The sequence below is a fragment of the Thermobia domestica genome, chromosome 17, assembly GCF_964235325.1.
Source record: "Thermobia domestica chromosome 17, izTheDome1.hap1.1, whole genome shotgun sequence".
In the NCBI taxonomy this organism is placed as follows: domain Eukaryota; kingdom Metazoa; phylum Arthropoda; class Insecta; order Zygentoma; family Lepismatidae; genus Thermobia; species Thermobia domestica.
Genome location: NC_137470.1, coordinates 136,390,490 through 136,415,956, shown reverse-complemented (window position 1 = coordinate 136,415,956; position 25,467 = coordinate 136,390,490). Strand labels below are relative to the sequence as shown.

At 37.7% G+C, this 25,467-nt stretch overlaps 1 protein-coding gene across 2 annotated transcripts in view; it reads right to left on the bottom strand.

Moving 5' to 3' along the window:
- Nulp1 (Nuclear localized protein 1) overlaps positions 1 to 25,467 on the bottom strand; it is an 82,685-nt gene that overhangs the window by 19,284 nt on the left and 37,934 nt on the right. For both annotated transcript variants that reach the window (XM_081744315.1, XM_081744314.1), the window contains exons 7-8: positions 22,117 to 22,557; positions 17,129 to 17,378 (exon numbers count right to left, since the gene is read on the bottom strand). In XM_081744315.1, the coding sequence (XP_081600441.1) occupies positions 17,129 to 17,378; positions 22,117 to 22,557 (691 nt within the window). The remainder of the gene's footprint in view (positions 1 to 17,128; positions 17,379 to 22,116; positions 22,558 to 25,467) is intronic.

Genomic DNA, 25,467 nt, shown 5'->3' with positions numbered 1-25,467 from the left:
ATGAGATATTTCTGATGTTAAACGATCTTTTTTTTTTTTTTTTTTTTTTTTTTTTTTGACAGGTGTGTAGTAGAGTAACCAGTGAAACCATCGTTAGGAACAATTATGAATAAAAATAAACGTGACATAAAAGGAAGCCCATTACTCATTCAAGTCTGTGGCGAGGTGACAAATATTGGTAGCTCCAAAAGATGGGTGTTTCAGAAAAACCTCAAGCCAGCGTGAACTTAAGCTCCTCCCTTAGACATGCTTCATTTCTCAGTCCATATAAAAATCAAGTTTCCATCCAACTCAGGTTTGATTATATAAATTAGAGATTAACATGTTATTTTTGCACGAGATCGAACAGTGGATCCAAATTTTCTTTAAAACAAATCCTATTTCTCATCCATATTTTCTTTATAAACATCTGCTCAGAACAGAACAAATGAAAAGCATTTGCAAGGGCCTTTGTTCTACCGGTTTGCCGTAAGGACCAGATTGTGTCACGTGATCAAGTCACATTGCGTCTGGAGATCGAGTCTGGAGATTCCAAATCCAGATGGGAGATATTTCAAGCACGTAACCTCCGCGTAGGGCGTCCTGGGTAACTGGAAGAAAATGTATATACTTTATCATTATTACTGATTTTACTCAAACTACTTGACTTTTGACAATGTTCTACCCATATTTACCTTACGTGTTACACATTGCTTTTAAGCTCTTTATTGCGTCTTTGCAATAAGCTTTCAATTAGCAATCTCCTTATTATAGTTTTCGAGATATATATGGACGACTTCATTTTCTTTCATTGTTTTCCACTGACATTAATGTTTCGTGATTTTTTACTATGTTCTATACATTTTAGGACAACTTGCTTTAGGAATATAGAATCTACATAGACTCTTCTACATTTGAACTGAATTTCAGCCATCTCTCTCTCTTCGTTTTTGAGATAAGTGGAGGAATTATTGGTTTTCCATTCACGTTAATCTTAATGATTCGTGCTTTTTGACTATGTTCCATCCATTTTAGGACAACTTGCTTTAGGAATATATAATCCACATAGTTTCTTCTATATTTAAGCTGAATTTCAATCACCTCCCCCAAAGTCTGTTCACATTATTGCAACCGGATAGGCAAGGTAACTATAACTTGTTATTGCACTCTCTCCCTTTTGCACATTTTGTGTCTTACAGGAGTAGCTACTGACCCTTCTAATTTTTCAATCTTTTCATTGTTCGCTTTGATCTCTCTTTTCGACATCAGAACGCCTCAACAGATTGAGGTGGGATACATTTTTGTGATTGGCATCGTTATAAGCAACACGAATGCTGATAGAATCCAAAATCGTAATTTCGTCTGGGGAAAATATTAAAAGGATTCAGCTAAATACCACAGTGCTTAAAAACGTACGGTGAATGTTTTTATGTTATTATAAACATCAAAATAGGACATTAATTTTTTTCAGGTAATTTTACCCTACATACAACCCATGCATGCACGAAAACTAACAAGCATCGGCATTAATTTTTCAACTTTACACTGATATGTCTAAGCAAGTTGTTGGGGTATATATTCTGGGTATCTGAACTGTTTGTTTTATAATTATATACACTATGTGATCAAAAGTTTGCGGACACCCCCCAAAACATACATTTTTCATATTAGGTGCATTGTGCTGCCACCTACTGCCAGGTACTCATTATCAGCGACCTCAGTAGTCATTAGACATCGTGAGAAAACAGAATGAGGCGCTCCGCGGAACTCGCGGACTTCGAACGTAGTCAGGTGATTGGGTGTCACTTGTGTCAGAAGTCTGTAAGCGAGATTTCCACACTCCTAAACATCCCTAGGTCCACTGTGTCTGATGCGATAGAGAAAGTGGAAACGTGAAGGGACACGAACAGCACAAAAGCGTACAGGCTGACCTCGTCTGTTGACTGACAAAGACCACCGACAGTTGAAGAGGGTCGTAAAGTGTAATAGACAGACATCTATCCAGACCATCACACAGGAATTCCAAAATGCATCAGGATCCCTCCAAGTACTATGGCAGTTAGGCGTGAGGTGAGAAAACTTGGATTTCGTGGTCGAGCGGCTGCTCATAACCACACATCACGCAGGTAAATGCCAAACGACACCTCGCTTGGTGTAAGGAGCGTAAACATTGGACGATTGAACAGTGGAAAAACGTTGTGTGGAGTGACGAATCACGGTACACAATGTGGCGATCCGATGGCAGGGTATGGGTATGGCGAATGCCCGACGAACATCATCTGTCAGTGTGTGTAGTGCCAACAGTAAAATTCAGAGGTGGTTGTGTTATGGTGTGGTTGTGTTTTTCTTGGAGAGGGCTTGCACCCCTTCTTGTTTTGCGTGGTACTCTCACAGCGCAGGCCTACATTGATGTTTTAAGCACCTTCTTGCCTCCCACTGTTGAAGAGCAATTCGAGGATGGCGATTGCATCTTTCAACACGATCGAGCACCTGTTCATACTGCACGGCCTGTGACAGAGTGGTTACATGACCATAACATCCCTGTAATGGACTGGCCTGCACAGAGTTCTCACTTCAATCCTATAGAACACCTTTGGGATATTTTGGAACGCCAACTTCGTGCCAGGCCTCACCGACCTACATCGATACCTCTCCTCAGTTCAGCACTCCGTGAAGAATGGGCTGCCATTCCCGAAGAAACCTTCCAGCACCTGATTGAAGGTATGCCTGCGAGAGTGGAAGCTGTCATCAAGGCTACGGGTGGGCCAACGCCATATTTAATTCCAGCAGTACCGATGGAGGGCGCCACAAACTTGTAAGTCATTTTCAGCCAGGTGACCGGATACTTTTGATCACATAGTATATATATATATATATATATATATATATATATATATATATATATATATATATATATATATATATATAAATATATAAAAATATAAAGATTATTGTTATTTTTAAATTCTAGGGATTTTGTCGAATTATTTTGTAAAGTTTACTGACGCAATTTGTCTGTATGGAACAGCAACTTATGTTAGTACAAAATATAGAAAACAATGTCCTTGTAGTGTTTTCAGAAATGGGACTCTGAACCAACCATTTTCTTAACGCTGCTTAATTGTAACATCTATCATTGTTGCATTAATATCGGTGCCACATATTCTACTTTCTCTGTAAGTGTAAACCGTACGTGGTAGTCTAAAAAGCGAACAAACATGTATCACGCTTTAAACTCGTATATACAATACTCTGAAAATTGAACTGGAAGAATATTTCATTCCAGTAGTTGGATGGAAAGTGACTGAACCTTGCATTCTTCAAACCAAAACACACAGCTAGCACGCTCGGAACCAGTAAAGGCAGCCATCTTTGCTGCAACTGCCGGCAGCGCTTGTGGTGGCTTGTTTGTGAACTAGTGTACTACGTGAGTCAAAACTTAATGTATTTTGCCACAAAACAACACCAAAACCATGTCTGTAAGATAAATAAATAAATCAATATGAGTTTTCAAAGGTGTAAAGTCCTTTTTGGTACACCCTGTACACTACGCATTTTCATGTCCCGGGATCGAACGAGGGACATGGAAAGTGTAATGTGGACACATAGTCCGGAGTACTAAATATCATACCAAAAACAACAATGGATGACTTATTAGGTGCGTGCACATTCAAAATCATCTGCATCCAAGTTGACCAATCTCTGTACAACCCAGCAAGAGACCATGAAAGGCGTTACCAGTTTGCTTCCTTACCCAGCATTGACATTCTTCTCAGCTTCCAACTATATGTAACACGTTGAGAACATACATTCCAATATAGTCATACAACCCTTGAAAAGTTTTAAAAAATAATAACGAATCACATTTTGGAGATACCACAATTCAGTCACCACAAAAATATATAGCTATGCAATAAATCTACTGAATTTTGTGGAGATACTTTCTACATACTACGTACTTCCAGCAGGGGTAGGACAAATCGGCGTACGAATCTTTCGTTGCAATTATTTGCATCTCTCTCTTTCTTGCTTACTTTTTACATTTTTCTCTGCATATTTCTTCCCAGTTTTCATATCTTCATTTTTGAAAATTTACGTACACCGAGTTGACCCACTTGAAATTCTAGCACATACATAGCATATTGCCAGTGCCGGATTTACGTATAAGCTAAACAAGTTATAGCTTAGGGCCCCATACTCTTGGGGGCCCCAAAATTCAAGGAAAAAATTGAATGTACATTTTCAAAATATAAAAAAAAAAACAATAAATAAAGTAACATCTACATATAGCAACAGTGCTTCGTTTATGAAGGCCCTTATGATGTAAGTAATGGGGCACCTTCTGCTAGTTTGCTTCCTAAAATAACACTGGTTTCTTCATTTCTGTATATAGGGTCCTACGTTCATCTGGACATATAAAGGGCCTTACTATCTTCAGTAGCTTAGGGCCCCACTAAACCTAAATCCAGCTCTGCATATTGCAGAACATCCTAGCAAACAAATTCCAAACTATATTCTAGCAAACTACTAGGCACGAAGGAGGATAACATCGAAATCAAGTGTTCCATGGTTAGAACACAAGAATTCCAGTAAAGCATGTGACAAGTAAAAATACCAAACGTTCCAAGTGTCTCCACAATGGGTACTATAAATTATCTTAGCACAGTTATTTCAAGTTACCCAACCGACAGACATGACATTGCTGGAGATAACTATTCACTAAACAGATTACGAATAAGTTTATTGTTTGTGTTATACACTATGTGCGTTACTTCCGTGAAGAATATCCACTATTTAGTTTTGTCAATTACTTATAAGATAGCAGTATTATTAAAGAACTTTGCTATTAAACCTATCAAAACTAAGTTTCATATGAGCTACAGAAATATGTGACGCCTTAATAGGCATAACGCTTAAAAAAAAACAAAAACAGTATTATTAAAGGATATGGTTTATGGGATTTTAAGTACAACACACACAAATATTGTGACATCCTGTTTGTGAACATATTGAAATAGTGTTTCATACAAAGTCACAGTTAAAACTTTTTAGATTATACCTTTACTAGTGTTGATTACCCGTTTCACTAGGTTGAATTAAAAACTTTTAAATACACAACTCCTTTATTATATCCCCCCCCCCCAAGTTGCGGGACTGAATTTGCATTTAAATGTCATCAGAAGTGTCACTTTTCATCTCAGCGACCCCGTAAACTATGGATTCAACACTAATATCGGGAATTTTGAATCATTTTTACATATCTCCCCCTCCTGTAAGTAGCACCGTCAAAGTGAAATGATAAAAAACATCTCAGGCCCGAACTTTATCTATGTGGCAAATTTGATCGAGATCGATCTTGTGGTTCAAGAGTTATTAAGTTTTATATATATATATATATATATATATAAATACCTCTCCCCGTCCTTACCTTGTACTGTCAAAGTGAAATGACAAGAACACTCCCTGGCCCGAACCTAATCTATGCTGAAAATTTGATCGAGATCGGTCGGGTGGTTCATGCGGTGCAAAGTCAGAAATATAGTCACTTTCATTTATATGTATGAAAAAAGAGAAAGGAAACAAAGAAAGAAAGAAACAAACAAACAAACAAAGAAAGAAAGATATTAAAATTCCATCACAATTCATTCCACAATCCTTTTTACTAACATATCCAGCACAAACATTCTGTAAAATTCTTTAATCAAACGACATTAAAAATATGTACCGACATTAACTCCGAAAAGAAAAATCCCATACAGTTCGAACGATCTGTTTCTATGTAACGAGAGTTCCACATAGATTTCATGATCCCCCAGACAAATCTTACAAAGCTCCACTGCTGCACGGATTCATGCAAATACTCAAGTAACAGTTGTTAAGTCGCTAAGTTCTTGTATTATCAATGAACTAAAGTCTGGACCAAACTATTTATTCTGGTCACTAGCAAGTGTTTAGAAGTCAGAAAATCATATTTTTCTAAAATCTAACTTCATCTAATTTAATGTCTATAAAAGTTACTATTTTGTCGTTGTCGGGAATATCGAATTTGAAACAATTACAATCGAACGAAGAAAACTTAAAACAAAGGTAATTTTTTCATGCTCACCATTACGTAACACGTAAAAGGTATACACAATCTCTACGTATCGTACTAAAAATTGTAAAAACTGAATGTGTACATTGGGGTTTTTGATCAGGACCTACAAACACCTATAAGTTTTAGCGAATTTGACCTATATTCCCTTTCCATAATGATATCTGGTATTTCTTTCCTGTGTAACGAAACAATCATGCTAAAAACAGCAATCAGGAAGCAATCATCAAATCATGAAGCAAACCTAAGACACAAAGTATAACAGAAAGTTGGTCTTGAAACACATTTACACTTCCTGCCGTTACAAGAATAAATTACTTATTTTCAAAATAATATTTTTTTACAAAATAAATTCTCTAACATCAAGTACCGAAGGACTTAAATTGAGCACTCAGTGATCTGAAATTAGGCAATATATTGTCAGCATGTCAAGAATTTTACCGCTGTTGTTGCTAGTTGCCTCGACTGGAGTTTGCCACCTTTGTTATCAAGTGGTGCGATCTGGACGAACGCTGCAATGCCAACACCATTTTGATTTACTTGTTTATTATTTTTTTAGCACTACGTAAGTTTTAATATCCACTACAAAGAGGCATACTGAACGGACTGTTTAACCCCATGAAGCACAAGGTTTCACTTCATATCACTTATTAGAATCAAATGATACTTTGAAGTACAGTCTCGCAACTCAGCCTACGCAAAACGGTCATGCTTCTCATTTTTCATATATTTTATTTTTATTAGTCCTGGAATTCACTTCGCTTTAAGTAAGGCTTTGGTGATAGATTCTATTTTCATACTTGTGAGTTTCAAAGAGTTAAGGTATCTAGATGACTGTTCAAAAGCAAATACACAGTATATACAGGGTGTTTCAATACAACACCGACAACGTTTGGGAGCTGATTCCTGATGCCAAGATAAGACAAAAAATATAGACAAACCTGGGTGCACAAATGCTTAATTTCGGAGTTATACGCTGCCGAAAACATGAAAAAAATGCACTTTAAAGGCCCCTAACTCCAAAACTATGTGACCTACCGTAGTCGGGTCAAGACTTCACTTAGAAACTAATATGTGCGCTATCCAAAATTACATGTTTCAGAATCCTAAGTTAGTCACGCAACAATTTTGAGGAAGTTTGGCTACAGATATACAATTTGAAGTACTCACGAACTACCTTTATAAAAATTGTTCCGGAAGTACCGCAGGATTGTGAAACTTGGATATTTGGATAGGGCACATACTAGTTCCTAAGTCGTCTTCACCCGACTACGGTACGTCCCATAGTTTTTGGAACTAGGGACCTTTAAAGTACATTTTTTCATGTTTTCGATAGCCTATAACACCACAAGGAAGCATTTGTGCATCCAGGTTGGTCTATACTTTTTGTCTTATCTTGGTATTAGGAATCACCTCCCAAAGGTTGTCGGTGTTGTTTTGAAATACCCTGTATATACACACACACATATATATGGCAAATCTATTTGCTGTGCTTTCAATGTGTCAGGTCAGCAGACAGCAAAAGAAAGAAAGATAATCAAAAGAAAGGATCATACATTAATGGAGTGCTCAAGTCATGACGTTATATCTATTTCCTTGTTATGTCCTTGTTATTAAAGATGCTTCATCACTTTTTTTTTTTCGATGCATTCTCTGTGTAATTATTTAGAACTTAGTAAGTGCTATCTAGTTAGCAGAGTGGTATCGATATGTTCCAAATGGTAGAAAAAATATTTCTTCAAATAAATTACGACGTCGGAGTCTTAGGTCTGGGCTATACAGACGCTCTAAATGCGGCGTTAGCAACGCGGAAAAGTAGGCGTTGGTAACGCGAGGCTAGGGCCGTAACCAGGCTATAGGGTGCGTTTCATGTGTCTTGGATTAAAAAAAAAACAAAAAAAACTGAGTTTTACGTCCCACGGATATGCCGGCTAGGCTAAAGGAGACGGTGATGATGAAAAATAGATGAAATGTTGGAAAAAACAATTGGGAGGAAACGGAAGAACCTCGAGGAAACCCCCACACACGGTGTTTGTCCACGTGCCTTGGATTGAATTTTTGAACAAAATTAATTTTTCGTTGTCAGTCGTGGATATGGACATGGTACAAATGAGATGTATGGGTGTTCTAGTCATAGTAATCCAGTGCTTAGAAAGTAAAAGTGATCGAGAAATTAAAAAATGCGGAACTCATCCTTCGTTGGCAAATTGGCTTCCAACAAGCTAGTTTCATTTAATGCTCGCGGAGCACCGAAAGTATGAAGATAAATTCTTCCAATACTACTGAACGTCAGTGAAATTCTGTGATGAATTGTTGGAATTGGTCGGGTATTGTTGAGTTTTTCACCAGCAACGCCGTGTTGTTAGTGTTGAGTATGCCGCTCAATGATCGGGTAGCGCGTCCTCGTTTCCCATTGAAAGCGTTGAGCGTGCTCAACGCGTCTCTCCGAAGTCCAAGCAAGGTATTCATTTTTTTTTTTAATTATCCATCCAGCAACCGGCTCCAACAATTCATCAAAGGATTACACTGATCCCGATAGTACTGGAAGAACTTCTCTTCGGACTTCCAGTGCTTCGCTATCATTAAATGAAACTGGTCAGTTGAAAGCCGATTTCCGAACAAAGAATGAATTCTCTATTTCCTAATTTCCCGGTCACTTTCACTTTCTAAGCACTTGGTTACTAGGACAAGAGTGTCCATATGTCCCATCTGCACCGTGTCCAGATCCACGATTGAGAAAGAAAAACTAATTCTGTCGCTAAAACTTCAACGCCAACGTGTGTATTTAGCATCTGATAGTCTCTCACAATAACGCACACTTTTCTGAGTTGCTACCGCCGTGTTTTTACAGTATCCATACAGTTCAGGCCTTAGAAGACGAGCTGAGCAAGAATGGAAAACATGCCATAAACACTGACTACTTTACTGCGAAATATTCTGTATTTACTTGGAAATTTTAGTATTATTCTTCGATTTTTGAAATACTCTGAGAAACAAGGTTGGTGAGCATCTTTAACAGGTAGATACATAGCATGATTGTCATTATGACAACTGATACGGAAATAAGGTATGACTTCAACACCCAGTCACATAGCCATCTAAAAAACAATCATTAGCACAAAAAACTCAGGCAAGACAGAGAGATTTTTTGGTTGGGTGATGTGTTGAGTCGATTTGGAGTTTAACGTCCCTTTTCAAGCAGCGAGGCTATATGAGACGTGGACCTACTGATTAACGTGGAATCCGAACCACATGAGCTCCCGCCGGGAATCGAATCCGGGCCTCCCACGCCAAAGGTGCGTACGCTAACCGCTTAGCCACGGAGGGGCTCTGGGTGATGTGTAATTAGAACATCAATCCCTGCCATTATTGATTCTAAAATTGGAGCTCGCTGCTTCTTGATTCAGCTGTTTGTAAAACGACACCACACATAGCACAAGTACGCATGCTATTTGGATATACAGGTACTACATCGCCATCTTTCCACTCGGAGAAAAACAAATGCCATTCTCAGTCCGAATAATAGGAAAGCCAAATTCAAGAAAAGCACCTTTGAACAAACAAAAGGAACACTAGACGAAAAGAACATCTACTTAAAATAAAACTAAAAACAAGCAAAATAAGCATTTTAACTAAGCTGGTAGGTAATCGGGAGTTATGGTAATAATTGGTGTTCGTAAGGATGGGAGTTTGGAATTCACTTAACAATGCATTTTAGGATGTAACTAAGGTTACAGGAATAAGGGAAGGTGAATGTTTGTAGGTTCAAAGATGAATCTAGTATAGAAAACGGGCTAAGACTTCCAAAGGTTTCGTAAAGTCAGTTCTCGAGAGTACGGTGTGAAAGTTGGGAAATTTCAGGTACCAATTTTATGCTGTGTCGAAGAGGCATTTTTCACTTTCGAGTGAAGCATACAAGGTACCCATGTATAGGTAGTTAATAAAAACTGGAGATACTGCGTAAAAAAGATTGAGAATAGGAAAGAAAATGAAATGAAATCTTTGAGTTTAACGTCCCACGGGTATGCCGGTTAGGATAAAGGAGACGGTGATGATGAGTAATGAATGAAATGGTGGAATGAAGAAAGTGGGAGGAAACGGGAGAACCCCGAGAAAACCCACGCACACGGTGTTTGTCCACCACAAAGTTCACTTGGCGGGGCCTGGGATCGAACCCGGGACCCCAAGCACCAGAGGTGAACGCTCTACCACTGAGCCACCGCGGCCCCTAGACTTCTTAGGACAGCACCAAGAGCAAACGCGGATTGCATGATATATGGCACGAATCATTCAAAGAGTTGAAGTGCACGGTTTCTATTGAGTTGAGTTGATTTTAGTTTAGCGTCCCTTTCAGCAGCGAGGCTATATGAGACGTGGACCTACTGCTTAACGTGGAATCCGAACCACATGAGCTCCCGCCGGGAATCGAACCCGGGTCTCCCACGGTTTCTATTGAATTCACACTTCAGGTTTTGCTTTCCAATAATCTTTGGTACTGTGTAAAGCCAACTGTATATCTTCTAGAATTGTTCAAAATACATTTCCCGCGACACGTGTATGGCAACAATTTACGATATGAAATTAAATAACATTTTTGGTATTGCATATTTTCACGTTATGGTCCATTTGAAAAGCCAGCCTTCTTTTCCTCGGTAACCTGAGCCAGTTACCTTTCACTTCCTCCATACACTCATTCTGAAAAGGTGAAGGTAAGACATGCGAAGTATTGAGAAAAGAAAAGGAAGGATATCTCACGGAATAATGTAGGTAAAGAAAAGGAAACATTTCAACTAAAGCTGGCACACATGTTCAGTTTATAGTATCATCCAGAAATGAACCTAAAAGTAATCTCTTTCATACAACATTCCTCTAAGAATTTAGACATTCCCATCACACACGAGACACCGATATTTACATGACTTACACGCCCTCCTTTATCTATCTTTAAGTCAAACATGATTCCTCTCAAAAACAATATATGAGGGGAAAAACAGAATGCAGTCAACATAAGTTTCTTGGTACTGGTATCATCATGGTCAGAAGTTTCTACTTGGATGTATATAAAAATATATAAATTTTAAGAAACTTGCGACCGTGAGTATGCTAACATGGAAAATCTAAAAAAGAGAAATGCCTATTTTGTAGTCATGTAACTGCCACTTTTACTAGTTAGGGCTCGCAAAGCACATGAAAATTAGAACTTGATTTTAAAACTGAAATAAAATTTAATATCTAAATCTGCTAAATCTAACAAAAAAGCCCAATAAATAAAAATGAAATCTAATAACTGACTTTTTAATACATCCGTTACCGTGTTTTCTTGCAGTAAGTAAAATCATGCATCAAATTAACCTAATTTTTGATTTAATTTTCGTTACAAATTCCCTTGTCTTTTGCCTCACTCTGTAAAATGCTACTGAATGTTTGACCACTTTGCGCTGTTAATGTTCTCCTGACGAGACATGTACAGTACTTTCTCCACGGAGCTGTGAACTAGCTCGAATTCTATATAGAAGAAACTTCAACTTACAATCTGATGTTAATCTGAGAGCATTACTTAGATTTAAAGGAAAAAAGATTTATATCACTTAAAAAAAAAAAAAAAAAAAAAAAAAAAAAAAAAAAAATGCTTGGATTAAAACTAAAGGCGCTTTCTTCCGATATTCCGTCGATAAAATGAGCACATAAGTCTTTGATAACAGGAATATTAAAGCGTCTTTCTCAGGAAAAAAGCAACGTACAACCATATTAAAAAAAAAAAAAAAAAAAAAATGCCACTCACCTCTCTCGAAAGCCCTATAATCTTATCTACAAACGGAATTAAACTAAACAAATGTAAAACTTTATTGACTACTGTTTGCAAACCGAAGTGTTCTAAACACCATCATGAGGCTGTGATCAAAATAGAATTCTGTGGCCAGATTTTTTCAACGTGACAATGCATTCTTTCCAAAATTGCCCACAAAAGTTCTCGAGAACGTATTTTCAAACTTTCTTTGCACCATAAATTTACGAAGGTTTATTTCACATTTTGCTGAAGGAACAAGGAATGCGGCTAAATAACGTATCACAGAATCGCTTGGTTTTGTAAAGCAATGAACTTATAATTATACTGCAGACATTTTAATAATTCAGCTGAAATAATGGTAGTTATGAAATTTAAAAAATAAATTTATTATTTCATTTAAAACATGAATACGTTTTTTCGAGGCAAGTGACCAGACAAAGAACATGCGTAGGTTTCCTTGAAACCAGGTGGTCACTCTTTCTGAATATTGATCCCAGAGTCACATGTCAAGAAATAGCCAAATACGAAAGAGTAATTTGCATAAAGCTAGAAAATTCTCCATGTATCATTGCGGCCAATAACCTCCTTCCTTGTCAACCATTTTGAATTCATTCGTTCGTTGATTGGGTTAGCACTGTGGCTGTATAGTATTTTGTGTTATTTTATACTAGCAGAATACCCGTACCTCGCACGCAAGGGGATAATACGTTTCATTTTGGACATAAAGGGGCTGAGTTTGGATTTAAAGGGCATCGGGTGTGTCATTGTTCGTCTCAGGGACCACGAAAACTGGTTTCGACCCTAATATCGGTCATTTTCGATCATTTTTATATATATCTCTCCCCTCTCTCTCCCCTAAGTGCACCGTCAAAATGAAATAATAAAAGAACATTTCTTTCTATTGTCCTCATATTATCTCCTATAAGATTTACATCAGCATAAGCCAATAGCCTGATGAATAGAGACCAGATGTTAGGCAAAATGCCTATTCTTTAATATTAAAGATATGATCAAAAATAACGTTTTAAGGTTTATATGGTGGATCATAGTGTCAATTTAAGCCAATTTTATTTTGCCTATTTCGCCCATTCCTGCCTAAATAATTGCTTTAGTGCCTAATGTTGCCTATTCTATGCATTTTCTTCAAAATAAGACTTCATTGGAAAAATATATAATTTAGTATTTCAAGAAAGGATTCTTCCTCTTCCGAGATAAGTGCTGTTTGTAGTAATAAGATGTCGTAAAATATCGGGCTACTAAGTGTACTGATAAAGTGCTGTAAAACTTTGGACTGATGTGTGTACTGATAAAGTGTATAAAACCTGGATTATGTGTAGTGATAAAGTGCTGTAAATATACATGGAATGCATGTCAAGCTTCGTTTATACATACACATATATATCTATATCTATCTATATCTATCTATCTATCTATCTATCTATCTATCTATATATATATATATATATATATATATATATATGAAGAGCTCAATTCCAAAAGAGCCTATTAAGGAGACGATTTTTTTTTTTGAAAACGACGCAGTTTTCTTTTGCCTACAACTTAATTTGATTTATGTAGTTTTGGCATGAAACCCTGTTCAATATACGAAGATGCTGAAAAGAAACTTAATAGAACCAATATCTCAAAATTGACAAAAAATGACAGGCTCTTTTGGAATCCACCCCTTCATATATATATATATATATATATATATATATATATATATATATATATATATACAAGGGCGGATCCAAGGGGGGGCTAAGGGGCTATATCCCCCCCTTCCCTTCTTGACGCTCAGGTTTACACTGGATAAAATGGGCTTCAATTCTGCTTTACACTGGATAAAACGGCAAATTATGGTTTAGCTCCTCCCTTGATCATATCCTGGATCCGCCACTGTATATATATATATATATATATATAGGTTAGACAAAAAAAATCTAAAAACATTTCACACACGACACGTAAGATTGGCCATCCACTGTACAACACGTGTTGCGGTTGCCGATCGCTTTTTGTTTTCAATGTGTCATGTGGACCTTCCTCTTCCGTCAGCAGTAACCACTTGACCTGTGAGTGTCGTGGTGTGAAAGTGGTGCGGTAAAATGGGTGACCTGACAGACTTCCATAGATTCATGATCGTTGGTGCCCGTCTGATAGGAGCTTCAGTGGCAACAGTGGCGAACATTGTGGGAGTATCGAAAAGCACTGTGTTCAATGTCACAAGGGCATACACAATTCATGGGCAAACGACGTCTGCAAAGCACAAAAGTGGTCGAAAAAGAATCCTGTCAAATAGGACCGGAGGGCATTAAAACGGATTGTAGCAGCATAAAAAGAATACCACTGCAATGAAAATTACGTCTGAACTCAATTCCGGCCTACAGAACCCGGTTTCATCGAAAACAATGCGACGGGAACTTCATAAAATGAAAATTCATGGCAGGGGCGCTATCACCAAACCCTTGGTCACAGCAGTAAATGCGAAGAGGCGTATCCAGTGGTGCAAGGACCACAAGGCGTGGATTCATGAGCAGTGGAAACACGTAATGTGGTTCGATGAATCGACCATCACCTTGTTTCCAACAACCGGTCGTGTTTACGTATGAAGAACACCGTCGCAGGCGTATGATACAGTCTGTCTGCTCCCAACTGTAAAGCATGGGGGTCGTTCCGTTACAGTATAGGCAGTGATACCGTGGTTTTCTGCAGGTCCCATCATAGCCCTGCATGGAATGATGCATGCTAAGGCGTATGAGGCCATTTTTGGGGACCATGTTCTACCCATGGCCCAAATATTGTTCCCTGATGGTGATGGCATCTACCAAGATGATTTGGCACCCTGTCACGCTGCAAAAACGGTGAAATCACACCTCCAGGAACTATCACACCTCCCCAGGGTCCCACAATCACGAGATCAGAACATCATTGAGCCATTGTGGTCTGACTTAGAAAGGCGTGTTCGGTCTCATTACCCTCCACCAGCATCCCTTTAGGAACTGGAGCATGTTTTGGAGGAACAATGGTACAAAATTCTACACACCACGATTCAGGAGCTGTACACGTCCATTCTACGTCGGATCCAAGCTGTTTTGGACGCAAAAGGAGGCCCCACACCATATTAGGTATGATTTTCACACTTTTGCAAACGTTTTCGATTTTTTTGTCCAACCCCTCTATATATATAATTACAGTAAAAAAATATTAACAAACTGGTATGTTTCTATATTCCTTGAACATTATCTGTGACTTGAATTTACTTTTTAATTGTATTGAATATTTTTCTTCATTATTTCGAGTTATATTTTAGTGCCTATTTTCCAGGTTTTTAATGCCTAAATATCCGGTCTCTACTGGATGACTGTCATTCAGCTCTACGGACTGGCTGTTATCGTTGGTTTTCCTTATAGCGTATTCCAGAACAAAACTCAATAATAATGGTGACAATGCATTCCCTTGTTTCAGGTCATTCTCGGCGTGAAAGCTTGTGTACAAGTATTTTCTTAAGAAGACTTTAGTTTGGGATTCACTTATACATATTTTAATTACTCTAACTAGCTTTTGTTGTATAATGTTTTCCTTCTGAGTCGTAGGCCTTTCTGAAATCAAAAAGTAATTGATATAACGGTTTATCGTATTCCTGTTTCTTTTTGAGTGTTTGACGAGTGCAGGATTCCTACTGATCTGGAGATATCTATTTCCCTGACCTTTGGCAGGAAATTCCCTGACTTTGATGACAGGTATCGGATGACGTTGACATATAAATAAGGAATAAATAACGGAGAATATTTATATATGAGAACATTTATTCTAGCATGTAAAAGATAAAATAAACAGCGATAAAAACAAAATTGCACGTAGAAGATAAAAACAGAAATACAAACCAAATAGATTATAATAATGATTGGCTAAGCTGAAACTGGTGTATAATTAATGTTAGAAAAAGTATATTTTATAAAATTTCCCTGATTTCCAGTCTTCTTCCCTGACCTACACAGTTTTCCCTGATTTTCCCTAACTTCTCTGACCAGTAGGAATCCTGGAATGGCAAATATCTGGTTCACAGTTAGTTGATCTCGGCTAAATCCACATTGATAATCTCCAATAATTTCATTTGAGTATGGGGCCAACCTTACTAACAAAAGGTTCGAATCATTTTAGAAAAGCCTCTAATTACAATCAAGTTTTGCCGCCTTTCTTGTGAACTGGAACAATGAGTAATTCTTTCCACTCCTGTATTAATCCCTCCCTGTTCCAGATGAGGAGAATGAGTTTGTGTATCTTGTTCCACAATTTTTTCTCTCCAGTTAAAATTAACTCACCGGGAATTTCGTGTACACCCTAGGATTTGTGTTGTTTTAATTTCTTTACAGCAATTTCTATTTTTGTTTGGTTAGGCTCTGGAATTTACGGTTCTGTTGTATGCATTTCATTTTCTCTATGAACATTACTTTTTGGCTGCATGTTGAGCAAAATGCCAAAGAAATCTTCCCATCTATTCAAAATACTATCCGTATCAGTGAAACTTGTTAGGTCCGATTTATTTCATATATAAGCGCGAGGTTGATAGCATTTCTTAAACGTTGATGCCTTACACATGTCAGTAGTATTTCCCTTATACACTATCGTTTCAGGTTCAACAATTTTAGCTTTCAAAAAATCACGTTTCTTTGTGCTAAAGTTTTAGGAGTTTCCCGTCTGAAATGAAATGAAATCTTTAAGTTTAACGTCCCACGATTATGCCGGTTAGGCTAAAGGAGACGGTGATAATGAGAGATGAGTGAAATGGTGGAATGAAGAAAGTGGGAGGAAACGGGAGAACCCCGAGAAAACCCACGAGCACGGTGTTTGTCCACCACAAAGTTCACTTGGCGGGGGCTGGGATCGAACCCGCGACCCCAAGCACCAGAGGTGAACGCTCTACCACTGAGCCACCGCGCCCCCCTTAGGAGTTTCCCGTCTGATGTTAAAGAAATTTTGTACTATTCTACAGTTCGGATTTTGCAGTCAATGCAATTTTGGCTGCAGGAGCAGGGGAATGAAGTTCTCGTAGTTCTGCCTCAAAAACGAATACAGTGTATAGATAATTTTGCAAATTGGATACTGCTATAACTCATTACGATAGTTGCTGAATTAGGTGTCCATCAGCAAACTGCAAAATAATCCTTTAACCACATTCATGAAGTGGTGAAACAATTTACAAAACTTCTATAATTTATAGAACACCACATATTCAAAAGAGAAAAGAAAGATAAAAATCATACCTCGGAAATAATTCCAGAAACAGTCTTCATATCTGAGAGTAGGATGTGTCGAAAGACATTTAATGGTGTAACAGGATATCGTTTTAGTCGCTTTTCTTCACAGTCTTTCACGAAAGGATCACCAGATTCCACCCGATCCAGCACTTTGTGAACATTCCTTTCCAACCATGGAAGCAAATCAGACTCTTTCCAAATATGGTAACTTCGAGTCACGTACAAATGTATAAGCTGTGTTAAGGCAGACGTTTGGCTGAAAAATGAAATATACTTGTAAAGTTGGTAAAATGAAAAGTAATTGCTGTATCAGTGGAACAGATAAAAATTACAAATAAAACACTATTTAAAAAAATCCGGTTTGATTTTACATGCCCATTAACAAAGCCACGAGTAACCACGACTATTATTTGTCGTTGATCTACTGAAAAATATTTTCCTTTTATGGTATTATGAAAAATATTTTCCGATCAGAGAGATTTTTTTTTTCTATAAAACTACATGAACTGACTGACACATAAAATAAAATAACAGGTACTTCCGGTTGACGTAGAAAGTTGAAATTTGGCATGTTGTAGGTTTTCGAGACTAACCGACAGGAAAATTGAATATTTTTAAGTTTTAGGGGGTCTAAATGAGGAAGAAGAAATTCTCCATGTTATTTATTTATTTTTTTACCTATAATCTCATATTTTAGGTACTTAGAATTGGAATAAAAACTTGAGATTCAAAAACTTGAATACACAAATAGGGTCGAAGAACGTGACTGGATATCATAACCAAGCCTAAGAATAGGTTCCAAATGGAACCACCACAAGCTCAGCTGATGCCTGGGTCGAAATAGCCAAGAGTGACCATTTTTGACCCTGCCACTGGAACAACTTCAAATGCGACATCGGGGTTTACATATTTGGAAACTAGCGTGTCTGTCCGTTCTCCCCATAATCACATTGCTCAAGGGGGCCAGTCGGTCATCGAAGATATGCGCCCCTACAAATAAACACTCCGTGCTTCTGGGCCGGTTCTCGTCACGTCTTTTGAGGATCCTGCTAGACCTCTGTAGTTTCATGGGTAGTGTGTAGCATAGAATTATGCAAAAGGGTCAGGAGATGAGGACAGAAACATAGATCTCCACCGGAAGCCTCTCTAGTGGCCCAAGTTACCGAAACACGATCGGGACCACCGATCGGTTTGTCGACTCCTGTTGAAATACACCTCACTTTGTGACATCAAGACTAGCGTATTCGTGACCTACAGAGCCTGCCGGTTCTTTACATAGCGATATAGATTGTGGTACTCACCGGTGAAGAAAGTAGGGAGTAACCTGGAGAAGCCCTTCAGATGTCCAAGATGCTCATCGGAGTGGACGAACAATCATAACAAACGTGGATGGCATTCTGGCAAAAGTCGAGCAAGACCAGAAAGTGAGCAGTTATGACATCGCAAAGACATATAAACATCCGTCACCAAACACTACTAAACCTTTTGGAGAAAGCTGACTATAAAAAGAAACTTGATGTCTCGGTGCCGCATGATTTGACTCAAAAATATTTACTCGATCGAATTTTCATCTACGAAGCACTACTAAAACGTAACGGACTCGAGTCACTTGTAAAGCGGTTGATCACGGGTGATGAAAAGTGGATAATCTACAATATCAATGTGCGGAACGATCGTGGTCGAAGTGAAAAGTTCCAGAATATGTAACAAAGCCCACACTGACGCTCAGGAAGCGTATGTTGTGTTTGGTGGGACTGGAAGGGCACAGTGCGTCACGAGCTGCTAACGCTGCGCAGGGCAGAACGATAAACTTGAACCTGTGCTGTCGACAATTAGAGTTAGTGCACCTAGAAATTAAAAAGAAACGGAACGAACTGGTCAACAGAAAAGGTGTCATATACCACGCTGGTAACGCCAGTCAGCGTACATCTTTAACGATCCGTCAGAAATTGAGAGTACTTGGCAGAGATGTTTTAATACATCCACTGTACAACAGGATGGCACCGTGGGACTATTATTTGTTTCAGTCTCTGCAGAACTTCCTGAATGGTGTTAAATTAGTTTCAAAAGAGCCCTGTGAAAACCACGTGTCAATCTTTTTGATCAGAAATCACGTTAGGTCTATTGCAACTTGATTTTTTTTTAGTGTTGCCGGAAAAATGGTACACCATCCAACAAAATGGTACACATGTGGATTTATTATGTTCCCTCCAAATAACAATATATATATATATATATACCCTGTTTCAAACAGAATATACGTATTACGAAGAATTATTTTGTCCAAACTATCGATCGCTGCGCCTCGGCTCGGCTATTGGAGAAACAAATACATAGTCTAGTTTATATTAATAGCCGCTAGATGTCAGTTGTCTTCTGTTTTGCTTGGTAACCGTCATATGTTTAAAATGGCTACTCCACAGCAGAAATCACTTTGTGTTCTCGAGTTTGCGAAGTGCAATTTCGTGATTACAGTACAAAGACGTTTCAGGTTGAGGTACCAAACTGATCCTCCGAATGGGCGGAACATTCGCAGATGGTATCGACAGTTTGTAGATACAGGATGTGTATGTAAAGGAAAGAGTCCTCGCCACCCTCGTGTTCCTGAAGAAAATGTTGCACGAATTCAAACTGCTTTCCAACGTAGTCCTTCAAAATCAACTCGTCGTGCCAGTCGGGAGATACAAGTGCAGACAACAACAATTTTGTGTGTTTTGATTCGTCGGTTGGTTATGAAGCCGTACAAGTTACAGCTTTACAAGCTCTGCGTCCTAATGACAAACGCAAACGTGTGGCATTTTGTAACGAGATTCTGGATGCTATTGACAATGATAACACTTTTGCACAACGCATCGTGTTCAGAGATGAAGCGACTTTCTGTGTTAGTGGTCAGTTACACAAACAAAATGTTCGAATTTAGGGCCTACAGAACCCACATGCAGTCATTGAACATGTACGAGATTCGCCCAAAGTCAATGTGTTTTGTGCAATATCTCGATCATCTGTTTACGGCCTATTCTTCTTTAATGGAAACACGGTTAACAGTAAGCAGTATCTCGCTGTTACAAAACTGGTTGTTTCCGAGGCTACACGAAGACAACTTCATTTTTTAACAAGACGGGGCACCCCATCACTGGAGTCGCCAAGTGCGTGAATATCTGAATGAAACTCTACCGAACCGTTGGATTGGTCGTCAAGGAGCTGGCGACTTAGCATGTCTCAGCTGGCCTCCACGGTCACCGGATTTGAAACCTGCTTGACTTCTTCCTGTGGGGTTTCGTTAAAGACAACGTTTATTTACCACCACTCCCACAGAACCTGGAAGAGTTGAAGAACCGGTTCCGTACTGCTATAACATGTGATGCAGGACATGCTTGCCCGAGTATGGGAGGAATTTGAGTATCGATGTGATATTGTTCGCGTCGCTGATGGAGGACATATTGAACATCTGTAATTTGAACTTTGAACTTGAGAGGTTCGTAAATATGTGTGTAAAATTTCATATTCGTATGTCTTAAAGTTTAATAAATATATGCATTCGAAATACGTATATTCTTTTTGAAACAGAGTATATATATATATACGGTTGCCAGATTTTATAAACGAAAAACCGGGACACCGATTCAAGCTATATATAAGGTGAGGGTTCCTACCCATTTTGTCAGAATTAATTAAGTGCCCATCTCTTCCAGTTTATTCTATACACAGTTAACATAAATGAAGCCTCACAAGAGGTGTATACAGAATGAGAAAAGGTAACATAGGCATCCCTTATTCCGAATTGTGTTTAACGGATCCTAACTATGTGCCAATTACAACATATCCTACCATTTATGTTTAAAGAGATATTGTTTTCTTTGTTGCGTCGTCACCTGAGTCAAAAACACTACCGTAATACTATAAATTTAGCATTTAGCAATAACAAAAAGAAATCAGTTGACGTATAAAATAACTAGTAGTTAAAGCTTGTCACCGAGTAAAAGACGTTCATTTCTATTGAAAGTGATATTCGAGAAATTATTGCCATAAGATATGCTACTCTTGAATATTTTTTAAAAATATCTTTTTTTCTCTGAAAGCGAAACAATCCCATAGGACGAAAGAATGGATGTGATTTTCAAACTCCTTCTTGCTTGTTTAGTAAAATTATTTTGTTATATAAATCTTCCGAAAACCTTCCGTTTTTAGTGAGACATACTACTTCTTGCAGGTTGATTTTTTTCAGTCTGAAGAACGAAAACCGGGACAAACAGGTGTCCCGAAAGCCCTTTTCGGGACAGTTAATTCTTTCATTGAAAACCGGAACGTCTGGCAACCCTATATATATATTACACTTATCCACTTGGATAGAACTTTAACAGTATCTTTCTTAAAGGGTATTATTTAGTTTCTCCCCCAAATCACTTGCTAGTAACTGATTTACTTAGTGGTGATTACGGCTCGTTATTTGTAATTGCGATGAGTATAAATACAGTTATTTATAATTACACAGCGTACGGCATAAAAACTACAATGCACAAAACACGAACAAACTTGTGCTAGGTGGCCACTTAAAAAGCACAAACCCCATCTAACCGAATAAGCGCAGCAGGTGGTGCCGAGCAGCAGCGAGAAGGTGCGTCCGTAGGGTGCAGGCACGCCAGCGATGGTGGGTATGCGCATAAACGAGGTCCCGTTAACAACAGCTCACTATAAGTCACCGTACCGGCTCCGAGGCCATCAATGGATTTCGGGGAGATACTAAATGCCATCCTTTCTTAAAGTTTGTTCTGATCTTCACTTTTTCCGATACAACAAAATGCAGTAATATTGAACAATATCATGCCTTAAATGCAGAAAATTCTTTCCCTCTCACTCTTCCTTCTTTTAACGAACGCCATTGAACATAGTCTAGTCTCAGTTAAGAATTCGACCAGAATGAATAAAAAAAGCCACAATGTCAGACAATATACTATCTCTATGTTGTAAAAATAAATAAATAAGATTAATATTACCTTTTTTGAGCTTGATCGTTAAAGAATGGGTGACTAGACACTCGAGGATCAGCTTGAATTGAACACTTATCAAGGAGGGGAATCAACACACCCGGGAACATAATAAGCGCATTTTGTAGCAGGGTATCAGCCGTTGATACATCATATTCCCAGTCTTCTCGACCACTTTGCACTGCTAGCTGGAAGTGCGCCACTGCCACGGAAAATGCAAAGTTAGGGAGTTGTGATAAGTTTTTGTGTGACTCCCACTCCCGAAATAACTGAATTAACCATACGTATTCTCGGCTTCTTAGGGCATAGAAGTCTATCACTAACACAGTTGCTAAAGGATCGTTCTCCGGGTCAAGAGAGAGAAGCACCTTACAGAATTCCAAAGCAGTTCGGTAGCACGCTCGCTGACCAACGAAAGTCAAGTGTTTGAACAAAGCGATGAATAAACACCTGAAACATAAAATATGTACAACTAAATAATAAAACACACATTAAAATTAGATACAGTTATTTATAATTACTTTTATTAAAGCTTGATAACGTAAAGGCAACTTTGAATATACAAACTCAACTCACAAAAGTTTAGAAGTTAGCTAGCGTAGACTTTAACTTTTGGACTCCCGCCAGGGATTTTTAACAAAATCATAAACTCTCACGTGACCGCCTTAATTATCACAGACTCAAGATTCATACACCGTTGGAAAGTTTACAGACCACAGATTCCAACGAGGTTAACATTCGTGCAATTCTCGCCATATTCATGGAAGAAGAAACATTAAAAATCATTTTAAAAAATATGAAAAATTGACTCTGCGGGGCCCTGGCTATCCTTGCAGTCACCGTACGCTGACAAAATGATGCTAATGTGTAAGCAACAAGTACACATACAAGTTATTATCAAGTAGGGGACTACTTCATTGCTTCACATACCTATTTTTATGGCTGTACCACAAAGAGGGACGAACAGCCCCCAAAACCTGATGAAAAAAAGTTGATGAAAAAAATAAAAAACGAACTTCACCCTCCCCCCTCAGTCGTGGTACCCCCACATACATAAAATGCATACTGGCGAAAAGTTTCATCCCTCAGGAATACATTGGTAGCAAATCATCTTTCTAGCTTAATTAGGGGCTGAGGTGATGGTGCCTGTCCTAAAAATAATTTAAATCAAAAAACCGAAACTCTAAGATCGACCAACTTTGTCCCCTCCCTCCTCCCCCCATATAAGTAAGAAGTACAAACACAGGATATTACCATGTAGTGACCTACTTCATTGCTTCCCACACGAATTTTTATGAGTGTACCCCCAAGGGGAAAATGCCCCCCCAAAAAAAACTGTTGAAAAAAACAAAAAAAAAAATCTTTACCTTCCTCCCTCCACATACATAAAATGCACACCGGCGGAAAGCTGCATCCTTCAGGAATACGTTGGTACCAAAACCATCTCCCTACTTTAATTAAGGTCTGAGCTAGTGAGGTTTAAAGCCCCGAAGCAACAGTTGCGTCATTGGGTATTTAAAGGTTAACATTTATTTATTTATTTATTATCTATCACCCATAACAGAGCTTAAGCTCCAATTACAATAGGTATTATAACTACATGTTTAGTAATATATACGCACTTACAAACATTCAATATATCACAATGTACATAGGCTATCACATTGTACACTTATTTAATATAATATAAATATTCGTAATCACATCATAATAAACAAACACAGCACAATATGCATAGTTACAACATATTATGAAGAAAAAATAAAATAACATACCAATAACAAAAATAAAAAGAAATGATAATTAAAATAAAGAATAAAATAACATCATAACGCGAAGCAAAGAAAAACATACTGTTAGTACTAAAAAAGCAACAAATGTATTCACTACTCCAAATGTTATAACCAGGGTTGGCAAAAACCATGGTTTTTATTTAAAAAAAAACAAAAAAACCGGTTTTTTTGGTTTAAACCAGGTTCTTTTGGTTTAAACCAGGTTTTTATGGTTTAAATGGTTTGCTCTATATATTCATATCATATATGGACAGAAATAAGTTTGTTTCGCCTTGATGTTATTATGCAACAACCGGGTTATGCTGGAGAGGGTCACATAAGCTTAAAGCGGAATAAAAACCGCTTCTCGAGTTACATCCGAGAGAAATTGTCCTCCATTTGAACTCGGAACCAGGACTAATTGGTCACAAATGCGATACGTCTGCCGACTCACTCACGTAGGAATCCTGATAAAAATACGTTGTATTGATCTTTACATGCTTCTTAATATAACTGTCAAGAGTCATTTCAGAAGGACAAAAAGATAAACAGTTGCACAAGTGAAACCATTACACAGAATTACATATGAACAATTTCAAAGTACTACGGAGTACAGAAGAACTAATTTAGTTCAAGTTAGTTATTGGTCCAAATTAAAGAAATACACCGACTTAATCTGCATATCAATAAGAAAAGTGAATAAAGATACGAATTATTTGAGTCCACTTTGGCTCAGACTCATTTATACATAAATAGATACCAAAGATACTTCTCATTTCACTAAATGCCTCTCGTGGGGTCTGTATGACCCCCCCCCCCCCACATACAAAAAGTACGACATTTTCGATGTATTTTATCAATAGTAAACATTGAAACGAAACAATATTTAGAATTTTTCTTCGACTGCAATTACATAACAATAATAACAACTACAAAAAATCACAAAATAAACATTTATAAACTTAAAAAAAAAAAAAAAAGTTGCTTTTGTAGTATAATCTTTTTGAGTAATGAATGGGGAATTTAGGTCTGAATATAATACGAATAATATACGGGAGTGAAACGTGATAATCCATAAATGTGTGTTCATCAAGATTTTACAAACACTTACACTTTTGCGAACATTTTTTGTTTTATGGTTTAAACCATGGTTTAAACCACCTTGGTTTAAACCAGCCAACCCTGGTTATAACTGATCCAAACAATAGAGCAATATATCTCATCTTCTTAGCAACTATGTTCCATCTTATTGTATATACAATAAATACTTGCTTTCCTCTATACCTCTTTGTTATTACTCTGGGCCCAGTGCAAACTTTACTTAACACAATTCAGCTTTGTCACTCCACAGATATTACATATTTAATATGCAAAGTATCTTCATAATAATTCACATCAACTTATACGTTCATAGTAATTCTGTCTCTTATTTGCACAGACTGTTTCTTTAACTACATAACGGACATTCACATATTTTTAAGCACTTCTTACCCAATCCTATTTCCAACACATTCATACATGAAAAACAAAAATAATCTCTTCAAAGTAATATTTAAATTCAATATTTCAAAACAAATTGCAAAGTGAG